This window comes from Loxodonta africana, chromosome 15 (assembly GCF_030014295.1).
Source record: "Loxodonta africana isolate mLoxAfr1 chromosome 15, mLoxAfr1.hap2, whole genome shotgun sequence".
Taxonomy (NCBI): domain Eukaryota; kingdom Metazoa; phylum Chordata; class Mammalia; order Proboscidea; family Elephantidae; genus Loxodonta; species Loxodonta africana.
The window spans coordinates 72,314,799-72,337,593 of record NC_087356.1 but is presented as its reverse complement, the minus strand read 5'-3'; the positions used below and the strand labels follow the sequence as shown (position 1 = coordinate 72,337,593).

The window sequence follows — 22,795 nt, the reverse complement described above, 5'->3', positions numbered from 1 at the left end:
CTTAAAAACACTCGAGACCTGAGTCATGTCTGAGTCAGTGTAGTGGATTATTTGGGAGGGTTGTCGCACATGTTGTTGTTTTGTGCTGTCAAGTTGGGCATGACTCATAATGGCCCTGATCTAAGGAAAATGAAACCCTTGACTACTTCAATATTTTCTCTGTTCATCACTATGTTGCTTATTGGTCCAGTTGTGAGGATTTTTGTTTTCTTTATGTTGAACCATAATTCATACTGAAGGCTGTAGTCCTTGATCTTCATCAGTAAGTGTTTCAAGTCCTTTTTACTTTTAGCAAGGAAGGTTGTGTCATCTCCATATCGCAGGTCATTAAGGAGTCTTCCTCCAATCCTGATGCCTTGTTCTTCTTCATATAGCCCAGATTCTTGAACTGTTTGCTTAGCATGCAGATTGAATAAGTATGGTGAAAGGATACAACTCTGACACACACCTTTCCTGATTTTAAACCACACAATATCCCTTTATTCTCTTTGAATGACTGCCTCTTGGTTTATGGACAGTTTTGTCATGAGCACAAGTAAGTGTTCTGGAACTCCCATTCTTTGCAACTTTATCCATAATTTGTTATGATCCACAGAGTAAAATGCTTTTATATAGTCAATAAAATACAAGTAAACATCTTTCTGGCATTCTCTGCTTTCAGCCAAGATCCATCTGACATTAGCAACGATATCTCTCATTCCATGTCCACTTGTGAATCCAGCTTGAATTTCTGCAATTCCCCTGTCAGTGTACTGCTACAAGTACTTTTGAGTGATCTTCAGCAAAATTTTACTTGTGTGTGATAGTAATGATATTGTTTGATAATTTCTGCTTTCTGTTAGATCACTTTTCTTTGGAACAGACACAAATATGGATTTTTTCCAGTCAGTTGGCCAGGTGGCTGGCATCCAAATTTCTTGGCATAGGTAAGTGAGCACCTCCAGCACTGCATCTGTTGTAACATCTATCCTGAAGTACACCATCAGTGATAGTACAGTATCAATACACCTACAAGGAATATCAGTTAATGCAAGTATTATTCAAATTACACACCAACCACTAATGCCAAAGATGAAGAAACTGAAGATTTTTCTCCACTTATGCAGTTTGATATTCATCAAACATGCAATGTGGATGCATAGATAATCACTGATGATTGAAATGTGAAAGTTGGAAGCAAAGAAGAAGGATTGGTACTTGGAAAATATGGCCTTGGTGATACAAATGCCACTGGAGATCGCATGATAGAATTCTGTAAGACCAATGACTTATCCAATGCAAATACCTTTTTCAACAACATAGATGGTGACAATACACATGGACATCACCAAATCGAATAAGCAAGAATCAAACTGACCACATCTGTAGAAAGAGATGATGGGGAAGCTCAATATCATCAGTCAGAATAGGGGCCGACTATGAAACAGATCATCAATTGCTCATATGCAAGTTCAAGTTGAAGCTGAAGAGAAGGTCATTAATAAGACATAAAAGAAAGAAAAGACCAAAATGGATTTTAGAAGAGACTCTGAAACTTGCTCTTGAATGTAGAGCAGCTAAAGTGATTGGAAGAAATGATGAAATAAAAGAGCTGAGCAAAAGGTTCCAAATGGGTGGCTCGGAAAGACCAAGTAAAACACTATAATGAAATGTGCAGACTTTGAGGTAGAAAACCAAAAGAGAACACTACTGGCATGTCTCAACCTAAAAGAAGTGAAAAAAAAATTCAAGCCTCAAGCTGCCTTATTGAAGAATTCTGTCAGCAAAATAGTGAACAATGTGGGAAACATCAAAAAAGATGGAAGGAATACACGGAGTTACTGTATAAAAAAGAAGAGGTCGATGTTCAACCATTTCAGAAGGTAGCATATGACCAAGAACCAATGGTATTAAAGGAAGAAGTACAAGCTGCACTGAAGGCATTGGCACAAAACAAGCCTCCAGGAAAAGACAGAATACCAATTGAGATGTCAGACATAAAACGTACTAAAATTTTCTCTCTAGTTTAGTGAAGCTTATCAATAGGTGGCTAAATAGAGAAGATACTAGTTACCTTTGTTCATTTTTATGTGGATAAAGAAACAGTATGTATAATATTTCTTCCTGCTACAACCACTTTTGATTATATTCTGCAAAATTATGTATAAAAAACAGAATACGATGTATTGTAATAAGTTATATGACATGTACATTTCCCTGACATGAAATGCCGGAGTTCACATACAGGCGGTAAGATAAATAGGTATGTAATTGTACATCTCAGAAGGCTTCTTTTAGGAAGATGTTTTCAGAGATTGCTTTACATGATTATGAATGTTGTCTGGTGCATAGAAAAAGGAGAGTTTCAGAGAAGGAAGCAAGAAAGAAGAAAAACAATTTCAGCTCTAGGAAGGAATAACCCAAAGTAGCGACTCTTAAGCTTTAATGGACCCAGCTGTCATGAGGAGGTCTTGTTAAAATGCAGGTCCTTATGCAATAGGTTTGGGGTAGGACCTAACTAGATCTCAGGTAATGCTGTTGCTCCTTGTCCATGGACCACACTTTGAGTAGCAAAAACCTAAATGCAGAAATGGCTTGGCTTGAATAGGGGTGAAAAGGATGCAGGACCCTGGAGTGAAACAGGTAACATGGGCAGTATGGAAGAGAGTTTACTTTGAAAGACAGCCCAGTAGGAATTTGGGAAATGTGGGAGGATCAGATATGTAATGAAAGCTGCCACTGTGTCTGTGACACCTAAGAGAGATTAAAGTTAAAAAAAAAATTGAATTTATGAACCTCCTCGAACATTTCTTTGGTTATTCTGTCAGTGTGATCTCTGTGACAAGGCTGTATCTGTGCATGTTAATTGGTGATGGATGAAGCAAAACGAAAATTCCAGGGTATTGCAGTAATAGAGAAAAGGAAACTGGATGTCCGCTTTTTTGGAAATGAGCCCCCTGTCTTCACCCCCCAGGATGGGAGAAAAAAAGAAGATAAAAAAGACAGGCATACTGTAGAAATTAAAAAGCTGCTAAGGGAACAGCTGTTCATTGTTATGAAGACCCTTTATTTTGAACGGAGTGACGTGGAATTTCAGGAGGAGGCTTCTGCATCTTTGGAAACTCAAGTGGCAAAAGGAAGTGTGCTGGGCCTAAGATGGCAGTAATAGATTGGGACCAAAGAGAAACAAGCAGCTTCTTGAGTAGCCAGAGGAAAACATAGATCCTGGGTTAGGCAGGTTGAGAAAATACCAGATTTCTAAGCAGGGCTTTGCACAATCTCTAGGCAAATGTGAGAGTCTATAGAGGCATGTATGAGTAGTCCAAAACTGAATGTCAGATATTTCAGAGATAAGACCTTGGTTGCACCAGGACAGGTGACTCTGAGGTGACTCTGAGGTGTGCACCATCTTTGCCTTCCTCCTGAGAAGAGGTGTGGGTGGAAAACGGGAAGTGCTGTGTGGGAACCTCCAACTAGAAGCATATATATCTGGGTCATTGGCATTGTCAAAAGCGACGGCAGTAGTAGTAGGCTGCCTAGAGCTTCCTTCTGAAGGGCACTCAATGGCCTGGGTGGAAGAAGCAGACTTAGCCCAGAGGACAACCAGAGATTCAGAAGACAGAATAAATTTTCAGAGGTCTGCTCTTTTGCCATAATCCAGCTTTTCAGAAGAAGTACAAGAAGAATAAGCTTCCACCTAGACATCAATTTATGGTTAGATTAAAAAACAGAACAAACCGCAAAACAAAAACATGGTTTTCTAAATTATGTTCTGAGTCACACTAGTGCTACAATAGGCTTGCAGAAAAAGGGAGGTTCCAACATCAATTAAACTGGAGAAATATTGTATGTTATGTAATCCTCTAGAAGATTCTGATATCTTTTAGTTAAGAAACCTGTTTATGTAACTGAGCATTTCTGAATATGACCCATATGACCCTGGGCTACTTATTTCCTGTAACACCTATTGACATCCTCCCCTCCCCCCTAAGGATTGAGGCACAGCCTTTATGCCAAGGGGACAAGGGAACCTGGGTTCTATGTTTTTATAGCTATAAAGTCCTGGGCTGTGTGGAATTGGAGAAAAGCTAGGAGCATGCCTGACTTAATTGATTCTTTTCCTCTCATTTCCACAGATTTCTCAGAGAAGAATGGACATGAGAAATTATTCCACAGTGACTGAGTTTCTTCTTTCAGGATTAACTGACCAACCAGAGCTTCAGCTACCCCTTTTCTGCCTCTTCTTAGGGATCTACATGGTAACCGTGGTAGGAAACCTCGGTATGATCTCAATAATTGGGTTGAATTCTCAACTTCACATGCCCATGTACTATTTCCTCAGTAATTTGTCTTTTATAGATGTCTGCTATTCTTCTGTCGTTACCCCCAAAATGCTGGCTGGGTTTTTACGCAGAGATAAAGCTATATCCTATAATGGATGCATGACTCAGCTGTTTTTGTCCCTGTATTTTGTCATTTCAGAATGCTACATGTTGGTGGCAATGGCCTATGATCGCTATGTTGCCATTTGTAGCCCACTCCTCTATAATGTCATCATGTCCCCTCAGGTCTGCTCTCTGCTGGTGGCTGCTGTCTTCTCAGTAGGTTTTATGGATGCTGTGATTCATACAGGTTGTATATTAAGGTTGTCCTTCTGCAACTCAAACATCGTTAGCCATTATTTCTGTGATGTTGTCCCTCTTATTAAACTCTCCTGTTCCAGCGCTTACATTGATGAGCTTTTGATTTTTATCAGTGGTGAATTTAACACAGTGGCCACCAGCCTGTCAATCATCATTTCCTATGCTTTCATCCTCTCCAGCATCCTCCGTATCCACTCTAAAGAGGGCAGGTCCAAAGCCTTTAGCACCTGCAGTTCCCACTTGACAGCTGTTCTTATATTTTATGGGTCCCTCATATCCATGTATCTCAAGCCTGCTGCCAACAGTTCACTCACCCAGGAGAAAGTGTCCTCGGTGTTTTATACCACTGTGATTCCAATGTTGAACCCCCTGATATATAGTCTGAGGAACAAGGAAGTGAAAAATACACTGATAAAACTCTTAAGAAGAAAACTATCTTCATAATGAACACGATCCTTATTAGGATTTGTTTATGCATTTATAATACTTATTTTCATATTCATAAACATGTGTTTGTATAGATGTGTTTAGAGCTTACCTCTTTAAAAGTAATTTGAAGTGAATTGTCTGTGCGTGTATGTATGTATGTACATGTAACCCTTTGTTATTGAGTCGATCGTGACTCCTGGTGACCCTGTGTGCTTCAGAGTAGAACTGTGCTCTATAGGGTTTTCAAGGGTTGTAATCTTACAGAAGCAGATCTCTAGGGCTTTCTTCTGTGGCCATGCTGAATGGATTTGAACCACCAACCATTTGGTTAATAGTTTAGCATAAACCATTTGTACCACCCAGGAACCTGTGAATTAAGATTTATGAAATAAAACAAGTATGACAGTGGGAAGTGACAAATACAACAAATTTAAAGTTTAATGTCATTGCTGTGATTGAATATCAAATTTTATCACTAGTTTCATGACTCCAGGTCAAAAAGAAAAACAAAATCATGTTGTACCATAGTAATATCAGAAAATAAATAATGCCAAATTCTTTTGGCAAAACAAATCTTTACTATTACTGATCTAAGTTAAAAACACATGTCTCTTATGGGAATTTGTATAAGTGATATGGACGAATATGATGGTAATCACCACAACAATTTTACAATAAATGTGGAATAATTTTTCTTATTGTTTCTTGTAAAGGGCTCATTAAATGCCAATGTTATATTGAAGTAGAACTAAACGAAGAAAATTGAGCAAGGCAATAAGCAAATATGGTCCCAGTATTTGGTATCTTGTGATCAAAGGATAAGACTTTGAACATCAAGATGAGGAGATGATACTTAGACAAGCTTATCAAATATCATTTTTTTTTTCAAGTGGATGTGTTATGGATTGAACTGTGGCAACCAAAAATATATTTTGTATATCCTAGCCTCTATGCCTGTGGTTATAATCTTATTTGGTAACAGATTGTCTTGTTATGTTAATGGGACAGGATTAGTATAGGGCGTATCTTGAGCCAGTCTCTTTTGAGAAATAAAAGACATTAAACAAGTAAACTAGCAAGTAGAGATGGGAGAAGAATGATGTGAAGCCACATGGAAATCTCTAAAGAACCAGGAAATAGAAGCTGAAGAAACAAGGAGCTTCCCCTAGAACTGACAGTGAGTGAAAGCCTTCCCTTAGAGCCAGTGCTGTGAAGTTGGACTACTAGGTGCCTAAACTGTGAGAAAATAAATTTCTGTTTGTTAAAGGCATCCACTTATGGTATAGCTGTAATCGTTGTTGTTGTTAGGTGCCGTCGAGTCGGTTCCGACTCACAGCGACCCTATGCACAACAGAACGAAACACTGCCCTGTCCTGCGCCATCCTTACAATCCTTGTTAAGCTTGAGCTCATTGTTGCAGCCTCTGCGTCAATGCAACTCGTTGAGGGTCTTCCTCTTTTCTGCTGTCCCTGTACTCTGCCAAGCATGAAGTCCTTCTCCAGGGACTGATTCCTCCTGACAACATGTCCGAAGTATGTAAGACACAGTCTCGCCATCCTTGCCTCTAAGGAGCATTCTGGCCGCACTTCTTCCAAGACAGATTTGTTTCTTCTTTTGGCAGTCCATGGTATATTCAATATTCTTTGCCAACACCACAATTTAAAGGCATCAACTCTTCTTTGGTCTCCTTTATTCATTGTCCAGCTTTCACATGCATATGATGTGATTGAAAATACCATGGCTAGGGTCAGGTGCACCTTAGTCTTCAGGGTGACATCTTTGCTCATCAACACTTTGAAGAGGTCCTTTGCAGCAGAGTTACCCAATGCAATGCGTCTTTTGATTTCTTGACTGCTGCTTCCATGGCTGTTGACTGTGGATCCAAGTAAAAGGAAATCCTTGACAACTTCAAACTTTTCTCCGTTTATCATGACGTTGCTCATTGGTCCAGTTGTATCATTAATATCACATGCAAGCAAAATTTTGCTGAAGATCATTCAAATACGGCTATAGCAGTGTATCAACAGGGAAGTGCCAGAAATTCAGGCCGGTTTCAGAAGAGGACATGGAACCGGAGATATCATTGCTGATGTCAGATGGATCCTGGCTGAAAGCAGAGAATACCAGAAGGATGTTTACCTGTGTTTTATTGACTGTGCAAAGGCATTCGACTATGTGGATCATAACAAACTATGGATAATACCGTGAAGAATGGGAATTCTGGAAGAATTAATTGTGCTCATGAGGAACCTTTACGTAGATCAAGAGGCAGTTGTTTGGACAGAACAAAGGGATACTGATTGGTTTAAAGTCAGGAAAGGCGTGTATCAGGGTTGTATTCTTTCACTATACCTATTTAATCTGCATGCTGAACAAATAATCCAAGAAGGTGGACTATATGAAGAAGAATGGGGCATCAGGATTGAGGAAGACTCATTAACAACCTGCATTTATGCAGATGACGCAAACTTGCTTGCTGAAAGTGAAGAGGACTTGAAGCACTTACTAATGAAGATCAAAGACCACAGCCTTCAGCATGGATTACACCTCAGCATAAAGAAAACAAAAATCCTCACAACTGGACCAGTGAGCAACATCATGATAAACAAAAATAGCTGTAATAGCAGCACAAAATATCTAAGATAATCAGCATATATGCAGTATTTTACGACTTTCTGTTTCTTTAGAGTTGATACTTTCTTTATAGGCTGCAAACTGGATGTTGTTACTTTTCTTCAAATAATATGTTTTACGTTAAGTGTAATAAAACAATTATGTTTTTCAAGAATGAACTCTTTTACAATCATCCAAGATAATGCAGTGTATGGGGACTGTGAGGTGTTAATTTACTTATTCAGTATATACTTACCATGCACTCTATGTGCCAGGCACTCTTCTAGGTGCTGAAATGTTGTTAATATGATAGACAAGATTTCTGCTTACTTTTGGAGGAGGGGTTGCAAGTAATACAGAACACAATAATTACAGATAGAGATAAGTACTTTGAAGAAATAAAAATGATATTGGTGATTGTCAGTGGGCTGAGGACTACTTTCAATAGATTTCTTTGAAGCAGCACCATTTGCAATGAAACCTGAATGAAGTGTAAGTATACAGGTACCAGGGCTGCAACAAAGTTTATTGTATTCAAGAAACAGAGAATGCAGTAAAGCTGAAGCAAAGTGAAAGAGGAAATGGTAACTAAGGAGGCTGGATAGACAGGCAAATGCCAGATCATGTAAAGAGGTGAATTTTATTTTAAGTACAAAAAGAAGCTACTACAATGTTTTAAACAGCAAGACTGATGCATTCTTTTTCATGTTTTGAAAAATTCTCTTTTTATTGATTAAATATTAGATGTGTGTGTGTGTGTGTAGGTGCGTTGGGATGTTTGGGTTGGGGAAGAAGTAACTACTGGCCAGGGTGGAAACAAGGAGGCCAACCGTGAGGTTATTAAAATTATCATGGTAAGAAATGATGATGATTTTACCCACAATATTGGCAGTAGAGGTGGGAAAATATTGATGGATTCAAGATAAATTGTGAGGTTTGAATGAACAGGTTATGTTGTTGAACTGGATGTATGATGCCTAGGGCTTATATATTTTGATAAATTAAAATAAAAATAATGATTCCAAATAAGAAAACTATAAATAATAAAAGTGACTGAAGAACAGTTAAAAGAAAAACAAACAGACCATAAAAGTTTAAATAGTTTCAATGTATGGTCTTAATATCTGTCTGAATTTCCAAGTAACCAAAACAAAAATATGATAGTAGAGTTAATTACATAAATTTGTTTATTAGAAAGAGGGAAGCATGCCAATTACTCAAAGTAAGCAAAACTTTTCTTATCAAATTTTATAAGAAACACTTTTAATTCCCTCCCACCTCACCCTCAAAGAAAGAGAAAAGCAAAGGAGGAGAAAACGTGTTATTATTATTATTATTGGATAATATTATTCCTCTTTGGGTTGTATCTCCCTCATGGAACATGCTCTCATGTGATTGATGAGTTTGTATGAACAATTTAAGCATGAACAATCTTGTATTTTAGAGACACATTAAAAAATTTTTTCTTTACTCCCCTTAATTACATCTGAGTCAAAAAGGAAATCAAAGCTCAAATAAATAAGTGACTTCCACATTAGCCACAATGAAATAACTAAGATCAGACTTAATCTCTCTCAGTAAACAACTAGAAAACCAAAAAAGATATTAAAAAAACTATTTTGGACTTCGAACAATAGGGCATCCCAGGAGTGTGATCTCTGAGAGAAGAGAAAATATGAAGCGAGTCTTACAATTATTTTGACTTCCTAATTGTAGGCATTCTCCAGACCACAACCTGAGATCACAACACATGACAGCATTACTCAGGTGCCAACCCAGGTAAAGAATTTTTGGAAGTAAAACAATGCTGCAAAACTGAAAACAGGGAACCAGAGATGTCAATCCGAAAATGATAACAACGTCAAAACAAAAAAAAGGCCATAAATATGTAATTATAGAACTTCTATACATAGAGGAAGTAAAGATGACATCAAGATATAAGAGATTGTTTTAAACTTAGGAATATAAAGGAAAATTTCAGAGAAAGCACAAAGAAAATTAATAAATCTACTCACCAAAATAAAGAAGAAGAAAATAATAAGACCTAGAAAACACAAACCAACAACAATGAAGAAGAGGAAAAAAAAAATCCATAATCAAAAAGAACTCAATGCAGAAAATTAAGCTGAACAAAGGAACCGTTAACACACACACACAAAGCATAACGTAATGGTAGCAGTAAATTCATACTTATCAATATTCATGCTGAATGTAAGTGGATAAAATGCACCATTCAAGAGACAAAGTGGCAGAGTGGATGAAAAAACATGACCCATCAATATATTGGCTACAAGAGACACATCTCAGACACAAAGACATAAATAGATTAAAAATCAAAGGATGGAAAAAAAATATATATCAAGCAAACAGTAACCAAAACAGAGCGGGAGTGGCAATAATGATCTCGGACAAAATAGAATTTAAGTCAAAACCCAGTATGAGAGAAAAAAGAAGGGTGTTACATAATGATTAAATGGTTAATCAACCAAGAGAACATAAGCATAATAAATATTTACTTGCCCAATAACAGAGCTCCAAAATACATAAAACAATCTATACAGAACTGAGAAGAGAATAGACAGTTCTATAATAATAGTAGGAGTCTTTAACACAGTAGTTTTGATGATGGAGAAAACTACACAGAAACTCAACAAAAATACAGAAGATCTAAATAATACAATCAACCAACCTGACCGCATAGACGTATATAGAAGAAACCACAGAACAGATGGCCAGTACATATTATTCTGCAAAGCACATGGATCATTCTTCAGAATAGACCATATTTTAGGCCACAAAACAAGCCTCGATAAAGTAAAACACATCAAAATAATACAAAATGTCTTCTGTGATCCTAATGATATAAAACTAGAAATCAAAAACAGAAAGAACAAAGGAAAAAAATAAATACATGGAAGCTGAATAACACTTAAAAACTATTGAATAATAAAAGAAATTAAAAATGAGATTAAAACGTTCCTAGAATCGAATGAATCAAATATACCAAAATTCAGGGTCAAAGCAAAAGCAGTGCTCAGAGGAGTATTTGTAGAAATCAATGCACACATCAAAAAAAGAAGAAAGGGCCAAAATCAGAAACAAACAGAAAAGGAGCAGCAAAAGTAGTCCGCAGTCACCAGGAGAAAGTAAAGAATAAAGATCAGAGCTGAAATAAATGAAATAGAAGTACAATAGAAAGAATCAACAAGACTTTAAGTTGGTTATTTGACAGGATAAATATAATTGACAAACCACTGGCCAAAGTGACATAGGAAAAAAAAATGACAAGATGCAAATTAAAAGCAAGAAGAAATGAGATAAGTGACATAAAAGAACCAACTAAGAAGGATCATAAAAGTATGTTATGAAAAATTGTACACTCTAAAGAAATTTGAAAATGGACAAATTTCTAGAAGCATACAACTTACCTAAACACAGAGGCAAAAAACCTAAATAAACCCAAAACAAAAAAGAAATTGAAGATGTCAAAAAAAAAAAACAAACAAAAACCAAAACTCTACAACAACAAAAAAAATCTCAGCCCAGATGGCCTCACTGGAGAGTTCTACTAACAAAAATTCAGGGAATAGTTGATACCAATTCTACTCAAACTATTCCAGAACATAAAAATAGGCAGGAATACTCCCTAACTCATTCCATGAAGCCAGCATAACCCTGATACAAAAAACAGGAAAACATACCATAAAAAAAAAAAGAAAAGAAAATTACAGATCAATATCCCTCATGAATATGGTTATGGAAATTCTCAGCAAAATTCTAGTCAACAGAATTCAACAGCATATCAAAAAAATAGTACATCATGACCAGGTGGGATACATGCCAGGGCTGCAAGGATGGTTAAACATTAGAAAATCTATCAACATAATTCACCACATAAATAAAAAAAGGAAAAGAATCACATGATCATCTTGATAGATGCAAAAAAGGCATTTGATAAAATCCAACACTCTTTCCTGATAAAAACTCTCACTAAAATAGGAATAGATGGGAAATTGCCCCAACATATTTGGGGGCATATATATAAAACCAACATAAAAAACCAACAGCTAACATTATTCTCAATGGAGAGAGGTGTTGAAAATGTTGTCCTTGAGAATGGGAACAAGACAAGGGTGCCCATTATCACCACTCTTATTTAATATTGCACTGGAAGTCCTAACAAGGACAATAAGGCAAGAAAGGGAAATACAGGGCACCCAAATTGGTAAGGAAGATGAAAACTATCCCTATTCGCAGATAACATGATCCTAAACATAGAAAATCACAGAGGTTCTACAAGAAAGTTACTAGAACTAACAGAAGGGTTCAGCAAAATGGCAGGGTACAAGGTCAACACATAATAATCAGTGGGATTCCTTCACACCAACAAGGAGAACTCCGAAAAGAAATCAAGAAAACAAAATTACCTACAATAGCTGCCAAAATAATAAAGTACTTAGGAATACATCTAACCAGAGAGGTAAAAGACTTATACAAGGAAAACTACAAAAGGCCACTACAAGAAAACAAAAGAGACCTACATAAATGCAAATATACCCCATGCTCTCGGACTGGAAGACTTACATTGTGAAAATGTCAGTGCTACCCATAGCAGTCTGTAGATATAATTCAATCCTGATCCAAATTTCAACAACATTCATTAATGAAATGGAAAAACTAAACTCCAACTTTATACAGAAAGAGGACCTGAATAGATAAAGCATTATTGAGAAGGAGAACAAAGTAGGAGGCCTCATACTTTCCAGTCTCAAAGCTTACTATACAGCCATGGTAGTCAAGGCAGCCTGGTAGTGGTACAGCGACAGACACACAGACCAATGCAACAGAATGTAGAACTAAGAATCAAATCGATCCAGGTATGGGCAGCTGCTCTTTTTCAAAGCGTCAACAAAGTTCATTCAATGGGGAAGAGATAATCTCTTTAAAAAATGGTGCTGGAAAAACTGGATATTGATTTGTAGAAAAATGAAACAGGATCCATACTTACATCATACAAAAAAACTGACTCAAAAGAAATCAAAGACCTAAACGTTAAACTTAAAACTATAAAATTCCTGGAAAATAACAGGGAGAAAGCTGCTAGGAGTCCTAATCTATGGCATAATCACACTATCAAACATAACTAAAAATGCACAAACAACAGAAGGCAAACTAGATAACTGGGACCTCCTAAAAACTAAACATTTATGCTCATGAAAACATTTTGCCAAAAGAGTAAAAAGAGAACCTGCAAACTGCGGAAAAAAAATTGGCAATGACATATCTGACAAAGTATCTAATCTCTAAAATATATAGAAAACTTCAGTACCTCAACAGCAAAATGGACAACAATCCAATTAAAAAATGGGCAAAGACATGAACTGACACTTCACCAAAGAATACATTCAGGTGGCTAACAAACACATGAAGAGATACTCTTGGTCATTAGACATTAGAGATGTAAATCAAAACTACAATGAGATATCATCTCATCCCTGCAAAAAGGCACTGAACAAACAAACAGAAAACAACAAATGGTGGCAACGTTGTAGGAGGATTGGAACTCTTATACACTGCTGGTTGGATTGTAAAAGGGTACAACCACTATAGAAAATGATATGACACTTTGTCAGAAAGATAGAAAGAGAAATACCTTCTTGATACATATGCAATAGATACAGGAGTAGTGATATGAACAGATATGCACACACCAATGTTCACTGCAGTATTATTCACAATAGCAAAAGTAAGGAAACAACCAAAGAGCTCATCAATGGAAGAATGGATTACAAAAACTCTGATACTTTCATACAATGGAATATTGTGCAACTATAAAGATTAATGTAGAGTCTGCAAAACGTCTTATAACATGGGTGAATCTGGAAAATATTATGCTGAGTGAAGTAAGTCAATCACAAAAGGACAAATATTGCATGGCCCCACTATTATAAAAAGTCAGGCATAGACATACACACTGAAAGAAACCTTCTTTGATGGTTACCAGGGGTGGAAGGAGGAAGGGGGAATCACTTTCTAGATAGTAGACACTTGTTATACTCGGTGATGGTGAAAAGGCAACAGGAAACATTGGTGAAGTCTGCATAACTTGACCAAGGTAAATGAAGACACTAAGAAATACACTGTGACAACTTCAATCAATGACATACACAGTCTTCAACAACAGTAATGACAACCCCAAAATATGTGTGTGTTTAAATGGGTAGAATTGTATGCATGTGTATAAAAAATTTTTTTTTTTAAGTGTATAGGAGGGCATAGGTGAGTGCACACACATGCATGTATAGCTGTATCTGTAGGCATATGTAAATACGTGTTTGTGTGAGCTGCATATATATCCATATATAACCATTACCCACCTTTCTGACCAGGGACACAGTAGAATGTCCTGGATAAAGTGGGAGAAAAATGTAGAACAAAACTAAAATTCTTAAAAAAGATCAGATCTACTGAACTGATAAAGACTGGAGGAATGGCCAAGACCATCACCTTAAGATACCATTTGAACCTGGCACTGAAGCCACTCCTGGAAGTCTCTTCTCAGCCAAATAAAATATTGACTTATAAAATAAATAATGTCACTGTGTGTAATGTGTCTCTTAAACAATCACTTATAAGACCAAATGGTTAACATCTACCCAAAAGCAAAGATGGGAAGGTAAGGAGGGGAAGGGAAGCTAGATCCATGGAATCAGAGCAACAGAATGGAAATGAGAATGCTGGCATGTTGTGAACATTGTAACGTTATAACTAACGTCACAGAACAATTTGTATAAAATCAATTCGCCAAGTAAACTTTCACCTAAAACACACAAAAAACATTTAAAATAATCAAGACATCAATTAACAAGAAGGCTTAAAAATTTTAAGTGTATATGTATACAATAACAAATATTCAAAATACACAGTACATACTGGCAATACTCAAAGGAGAAATAGGCAAATCCAGAGCTTTCACTGAAGATTTCAACACTTCTTTCATAGTAATTCATAGAACAGTAAGGCTATAGAAGACGTGACAACAGTATTGTTAAGCTGACTTAACATTTATAGCATTCTGTACGCAACAACAGTAGAATATAGATTCGTTTTAAATGCCTGTGAAATATTCATCAAGATTGACAACATATTGTTTCATAGGAAAACACTCATTGCCATCAAATCTATTCTGACTCATAGTTACTCTATAAAAAATAAATAAATAAATAAGACAGACTAAAACTCCCCTATAAGGTTTCTAAGGCTGTAAATCTTTACAGTTGCAGGCTGCCACATCATTCTCCTAAGGAGTGGCTGGTGGATTCTAACCACCAAGTTTTCAGATAGCAGCCCAGTGCTTAATCACTGCGCCATCATGGCACCCTCTGTGTCATAAGACAATTCCCAATGAATCTCTAAGGACTGAAATTATACTTTGTTCTTTGATCGTAACAGTTAAAATAGAAATCAGTAATAAGAGGATACCTGGAAAATCCATAAATATTTGGCAATCAAGCCATGAAGTTTTATACAACCAATGAATCAAAGAAGAAATAGAAAGAACTTACAAAAGATGTGTTGAATGTAGCTAAAGCAGTGCTTAGAGAAAAATTTATAGTTTCAAATGCTTCTATTAGAAAAAAAAAAGTGTATAAAACCAATAATCTGAATTTACACCTTAATGAATTAGAAAAAGAAAAGCATTTTAGACACAGTATGTGATCAAGTTGATTCCAACTTGTAGTGAACCTACTGCCCCATACGGTTTCCTAGGCTGTAGTCTTTACAGGAGGGGATCACCAGGTCTTTTCTCCTACAGAGCTACTGGTGGGTTCAAACCAGTGATTTTTTGTCGGCAGCTGAGCCCTTGACCACTGCACCACCAGGGGCTCTTGTAGAAGAATTACAAGGAAGGAAATAATGAAGATATGGTAGAAATCACTGAACTAGAATATGTATAAAGAAGAGAGAAAATCAATAGCATTCTACTTTAGAAGTTAGATTTAAACTAGATTAGATTTAAACCAACCAAATCAACCGAATATCAGTTTGTTGATCAAGAAAATTGACAAAACTCTAGCTAGACTGATCTAAAGAAATAGAAGACAAAATTGAAAATCAAGAATGAAAGAGCACATCAACGGAGACTCTACAAATGTGAAATGAGCAAATGAGAGTATTCAGTACAATTTTGTGTCAATAAATGCTACAGTTTACATGAAATGGATTAATCCCCTGAAAGAGAAAAGTTACTGACATGAATTCAGGAAAATAGAGAAAAACAAATTGTCTGATATCAATTTAAAAGATGATGTTGTAATTTAAGACTTTTCACAAAGTAAATGCAAAACTCAGTTGGCTTCACTCGTACATTCTATTCATCGTTCAAGAAAGAAATGATGCCAGATTTGCATAACCATTTCTGAATAGACAGGAGGCTGAATGCTTCACAACTCGATTTACCCAAATACCAAAAGCAAATACTTCATAAGAAAAGGCAATTATAGACCAATATCCCTAATGAAACTTTGTGCAAAAATCCTTCCTTAGCAAAATATTAGCAAATTGAATCCAGCAATATATGAAGAAGAGGATATATCAGCATCAAATGGGATTTATCCAGTAATTCAGGGTTGTGTTAACATTCAAATATCAGTGAATGTAACAAACAATGTAACAGAAAAAAGAAGGAAAATTATATGATGATCTAATTTGAGAAATGTGATTATCCACTCATGAAAAAAAATCTTTTGGCAAAATCTTTAACCTAATAAAAGGCGTATACTAAACAAGTACATCTAAGATCATATTTAATGATGAAAGACTTAGTGCTTTTTTTCTCCTAAGATTTGGAGCAAGGCAAAACTGTTCATTCTCACCTGTATTTAACACTGTTTTGGACTTCCCAGGTATTGCAATAAAACAAGGAAAATACATAAGTATACAAAAAGAGTTGATGTCTTTGAATTATGGTGTTGGCCAAGAATACTGAATATACCAGTGGACTGTCAGAAGAAGAAACAAATTCGTCTTGGAAGAAATAAGGCCAGAGAGTTCCTTAGAAAAAGGATGGTGAGACATTGACTCATGTAATTTGGACACGTTTTCAGGAGGGAATGAAGGGGAAGACCCTTGATGAGATGGATTGACACAGCGGCTACAACAATGGGTTCAAACAAAACAATGATTGTGAGAACGGCGCAGGACCAGGCAGTGCTTTGTTCTGTTGTCCATAGGGTTGCTATGAGTTGGAACTGACTTAATGGCACCTAACTACAACAATAGCAGCAAAACCATGAGTACATAAGCACATACCTAATAAAATGGAACCTGGAAACTAAAAAAAAGAAGAAAAAGCTCAGAGAAATTAAAGAATAAATACTTGGAGAAATATATCTTATTCCTCTTTTGGAAGACTCTATATTAAGATGTAAATTCTTCTCAATTTATCAATAGATGCGATTCAATTTAATTCCTGTAAAATGCCCAGTGGACTTGTTTTATTTTGTAGAAATAAAACTTACAAGGTACTGTATCGGATCTTGAATTGCTAAGGCAGTTTTGAAAAAGAGAAATAAAGTTGCAGAAATTTTACTACTTAAAGTCATGATTGACTATAAAGCTGCATAAATCTAAGCACATGATATTGGCATAAAGATCGAGATGTATTTCAGTGGAACAGATTAGCAAGTTCATAAATACATCTATACATTTATGTCTATTGATTTTTAACAAAGATATTAAGGTAGTTTAATGGAAAAGTATAGTCTTCCCACAGCTGTACTGAATAAACTGAATATTCATATGGAATAAAAAGGAACACTGGGTCTTCATCTTACATGTTACATAAGAATCAATTTGAAGTGAATCATAGACCTGAATATAAAAATTAGAACAATAAAACCTGTAGAAGTGAACATTGAAAAAAATCTTCACAAACTTAGGGCAGTAAAAAATTCTTATGTAGGTCACAAAGCTTCAATAATGAAATTTTAAAAATTGATAAATTGGGCTTCACCCAAATTTAAAACTTTCTCTTTTTGAAGATAATGTTAAGAAAATGAAAAGGCAAGCCATGAACAAGGAAGAGATACTCACAATACATACATCTGACAAAAAAAAACCCTGCTATTTAGAATATACAAAGAAATCCTACAATACTACTAAGACAAAAATCCAATTAAAGATGTACGAAAGATTTGCACCGATAAGCACAAAAGTGACAAAGGAATGCCCAATGAGCAAGTGAGATGTTGCATGATACCATTAGTTATCAGAGAAATGAACATTGAAACCACAATGAGATACCACTACACACCCACTGGAAAGATTGACAATAACAGGTGTTAGCGAATATGTGGAGCAAGTCTTATGCATTGCTGGTGAAGAATATAATGCTCAGCCATTTTGGAAAATAGTTTAGCAAAAGTTAATGTTACACACCATTTGATCTTGCAATTACATATCTAGGAATTCATTCCAGAGGAATAAAATCATGTCTGCATGACTTTTACACAAATAGTCATAGAAACATTTTTCATAAAAGCCAAAAATTGTGAAAAACCAAAATGTACTTCAGTAGCACAAAAACAAATTGTGATATATATATAATGGAATACTAAAACAAACAAAAAATTGAACCAATTATCTTTGAGTCAACTATGAAAACACAAATAACCCAATTAAAAAATGGGCAAAAGATATGAACAGACTTCACTAAAGAAGACATTCGGGTAGCTGACAGGTACATGAGGAAATGCTCACAATCATTAGCCATTAGAGAAGTGCAAGTCAAAACTACAATGAGATTCCATCTCATGCCAACCAGGCTGGAATTAATCCAAAAACCCAAAATAATAAATGTCGAAGAGGTTGTGGAGAGATTGGAACACTTTTACACTGCTGGTGGGAATGTAAAATGGTAGGTACAACCACTTTGGAAATCGATTTGGTGCTTCGTTAAAAAGCCAGAAATAGAACTACCATACCATCCAGCAATCCCAAACCTTGGAATATATTCTAGAGAAATAAGAGCCTTTACGCGAACAGGTACATGCACAACCATGTTCACTGCAGCACTGTTTACAGTAACAAAAAGATGGAAACAACCAAGGTGCCTGTCAACAGATGAATGGATAAATAAATTATGGTATATTCACACAATGGAATACCACACATCCATAAAGAACAGTGATGAATCCATGAAACATTTCATAACATGGAGGAATCTGGAAGGCATTATGCTGAGTGAAATTAGTCAGTCGTGAAAGGACAGATATTGTATAAGACCACTATTATAAGAACTCGAGAAATAGTCTAAACACAGAAGAAAATATTCTTGGATGTTTACGAGATGGGGGAGGGAAGGATGGTGGGAGAGGGGTATTCATTAATTAGATAGTAGATAGGAACTACTTTAGGCGAAGGGAAAGACAGCACACAATAAGGCGAGGTCAGCATGACTGGACTAAACCAAAAGCAAAGAAGTTTCTGAATAAACTGAATGCTTCGAAGGCCAGAGTAGCAGAGACGGGGGTTTGGGGACTATGGTTTCAGGGGACATCTAACTCAATTGGCATAGTAAGATCTATTAAGAAAACATTCTGCATCCCACTTTGGAGAGTGGCGTAAGCGGCCATCTAAGATGCATGAATTGGTCTCAACCCACTTGTAGCAAAGGAGAATGAAGAACACCAAAGATACAAGGTAATGATAAGCCCAAGAGACAGAAAGGGTCAGCCTGAAATCAGAAGAATGAGATGGTGCCTGGCTACCACCGATGATTGCCCTGACAGTGAACACGACAGAGAACCCCTGAGGGAGCAGGACAGCAGTGGGATGCAGACACCAAATTCTCATAAAAAGACTAGACTTAATGGTCTGACTGAAACTAGAAGGCCCCTGGTCGTCACGGCCCCCAGATCTTCTGTTGGCCCAGGACAGGAACCATTCCCAAAGCCAACTCTTCAAACAGGATTTGGACTGGACAATGGGTTGGAGAGGGATGCTGGTGAGCAGTGAGCTTCTTGGATTAGGTGGACACTTGAAACTTTGTTGGCATCTTCTGCCTGGAGGGGAGAAGAGAGGGTAGGGGGTTAGAAGCTGGTGAAATGGACATGAAAAGAGAGAGCAGAGGGAGTGTGTGGGCTGTCTCATTGGGGGAGAACAATTGTGAGTATGTAGCAAGGTGTATGTAAGTTTTTGTGTGAGAGACTGACTTGATTCGTAAACTTTCACTTAAAGCACAATAAAAATGTAAAAAAATGTCACGAAGCTCACTGTTCTTATTAGCTTCTGCTGTGTTCTGAAATGAATAGTCCCTCCATTCTTGCATGCCTTTTGGATAATTTTCAGAGTTTTGAAAAAACTGATTTTGATAATATTTGCCAGTATCCTCACTGGTTTTAGGAAGGAATGGACTTTTGGAGGTCCTTATTCCACCATTCTTAAAGTGCTTCAGCCACTACGAGATGTTTGAGGGATTGGAATATAAAGAAAATTAGTAAAATTATTTGGAATTCTGAGCATTGTTACCTCAGGAGTCCCTAGGATGACACTGTACTCACGTCTGTGTGTGTGTTGGTGGCAGTGACCAAGCACATTGAAGAATTACTCATATTCCAATTATTTTTTTTGCTGCATGTCAATACATGCCAAAACTTGGTGGTTTAAGAGAGCAGCCATTACTTATTTAACTCACAAACCTCCAATTTGTTCAGGGTGAGGTAGGGTAGGGTCACCTCTACTTGTTTTTAGCTGGGGCAGCTGGACTGGGGCGAAATGGTTCAATCACATAACTTTTAAGTTGGTGTTTACCTGCATTTGAGAGCTCATGTGCTGAGGGCCCAAGGCCTTCCTACTTTTTCAATGAGGCTCTCCATGGATGATTTGTACTTCCTCATGGTATGGTAAGGAGCCCTGGTATGGCAATGGTTAATGCGCTCGGCTACTAAAACAAAGATTGACGATTTAAACCCACTGGTGGTTCTGTGGGAGAAAAGACCTGGTGATCTGCTCCTGTAAAGACTATAGCATAGTAAACCCTATGAGGCAGTTCTACTCCGTCCTATAGAGCTGGTATGAGTAGGAATCATTGGGACGTGACACAAGAGCAACAGCATGGGGGGTGGCTGGGTTCCAAGAGCATGTGCCTTAGAGAATCAGGAAGAGACTGCATTTCTTTAACGACCCAGTCTCAGAAGTCACATATAATCATTCCCACTATCTTCCAAATTCAAAACATGAGTATAGGCCTTCCTACCCCCTTCCTATCATTTGATGGGAGTCATGACATAGTTTCTTTGTAAGAAGAACATGTGGAGTGAGAGGTATTATTGTGTTTACCTTTGGAAAATACAAGCTGCCCCAAAGTCTTAGGACTTAGTAAATTTTTGAGTGTGTGTTTGTGTGTGTGTATAAAATGGAGGATGATCTAAGTTCAAGGAATCCTATTCAATTATCAGGGAAATTTTTATTAAATGGACCTCCTAGATTAAAGTCATCCCTTGGTATCTGCAGGGGATTGGTTCCACGACCACAGTGGATACCAGAATCTGCAGATGTTTAAGTCCCTTACATCAAATGGTGCAGTGTTTGCATACAACCTATGTACCCAAAAACCCAGTGCCATTGAGTCGATTCCAACTCATAGCACTCATAGCGATCCTATACTACATCCTCCTGTAAATCTTAAATCATCTCTATATTATCTATGATATCCAAAAAATGAATATGCTGTGTAAATAGTAGTTATGCAGTACTGTATTGTTTAGGGAATAATGACAAGACGCAAGGTAAACAATGCTGAAAAGAGTGCTGGAGAGAGACTGAGGATCTGTGAAATGATGGGAGGCTACAGCAGGGTATGGCTACACATCCATTCATTCTCGTGGATTCAGTAGAGTTTTCAGTGTGCAGGAAATTCATGTTTTGCTTTTGGAAACTTCTTTCTTTCCTTTTTTTTTTTCCTGGGTATTTTCCATCTTCAGTTCATTGAATCCATGAATGTGGAGCCCAAAGTTATAGAGGGCTGACCGTATAGTAAAACTGGTCCTTGAACATCTAATTCCAAAGCTTGTATGTTTCCAACATTCCTGGGCAAGCATTCCTTCATCATAACTTCTCTACCATCTGTGTTACCTTTGTTTTCATGTTTCAGATGTTTACCCTAATTTACAAGACAGAAGTATTAGTAAGTGCAAAACAATTAAACTATTAATTAAAATAACAAACTTGCCAATGTGAACTCTAAGTGAAACAGGATATATTTAAAGAAATAGTATTTTATTAAATTCCAGTACTGGTGCTCTAGTGAGCATTGCCAGTGAGGGAGGAGCAAAGATAGCTTTGTGTTGTTACAAATCTTCCTGTTATTAGTGAAGTTGCCTGAAACCACGAATCATTGTATATTCATTATTTGAATGCAACTGCTACTCTAAAACCAAAACTAAAGCCTTTGCCTTCAAGTCGATTCCCAGTCATAGCAACCCTATGGGACCAAGTAGAACTGCCCCGTAGCATATCGAAGGAGTAGTTGGTGGATGTGAAAGGTGACTTTTGGTTAGCAGCTGGGCTCTTACCACAGACCGACAAGGGCTTCCCTGCTACTCTAGAAGTCCTTTATTTATGAGGATATTTAGAACACTCAATTATGTGCATTATATTTTCATTTGCACAGTCCATCTTCAAAAGTAGTGCTAAATTTTTTTCTCAGAAACTTCATTAATAGAAGGACCAACAGTGAGAACGCTTAGTTAGACACTCTTGCAGCATGTCCTACCCTGTAAATTCCTGTATCCAAATAATCCTTTGGATGGAAGGAATACACAGAGTTACTATACCAAATAGAATTGGTCAACGTCCAAACACTTTGGGAGGTAGCATGTGATCAGGAACCGATGGTGTTGAAGCCCAAGCCTCACTGAAGGCACTGGCAAAAAACAAGGCTCCAAGAATTGATGGAATACCAATTGAGATGTTTCAACAAATGGATGCAACACTGTAAGTGCTCACTCATCTATGCCAATAAATTTAGAAGACAGCTACCTGGTCAACCGACTGGAAGAGATCCATATTTATGCCTGTTCCAAAAAAGGTGATCCAACCGAATGTGAAAATTAGTGAACAAAGTCATT

General features: G+C 36.9%; 1 protein-coding gene across 1 annotated transcript; it reads left to right on the top strand.

Moving 5' to 3' along the window:
• Positions 1-4,010: 4,010 nt before the first annotated feature.
• LOC100665825 (olfactory receptor 8D4-like) lies at positions 4,011-5,220 on the top strand. The gene has a single exon (XM_003418213.3). It carries the CDS (start codon positions 4,131-4,133, stop codon positions 5,064-5,066), a length of 936 nt encoding a protein of 311 aa, XP_003418261.2. The 5' UTR covers positions 4,011-4,130; the 3' UTR covers positions 5,067-5,220.
• The last annotated feature ends 17,575 nt before the right edge of the window (positions 5,221-22,795 follow it).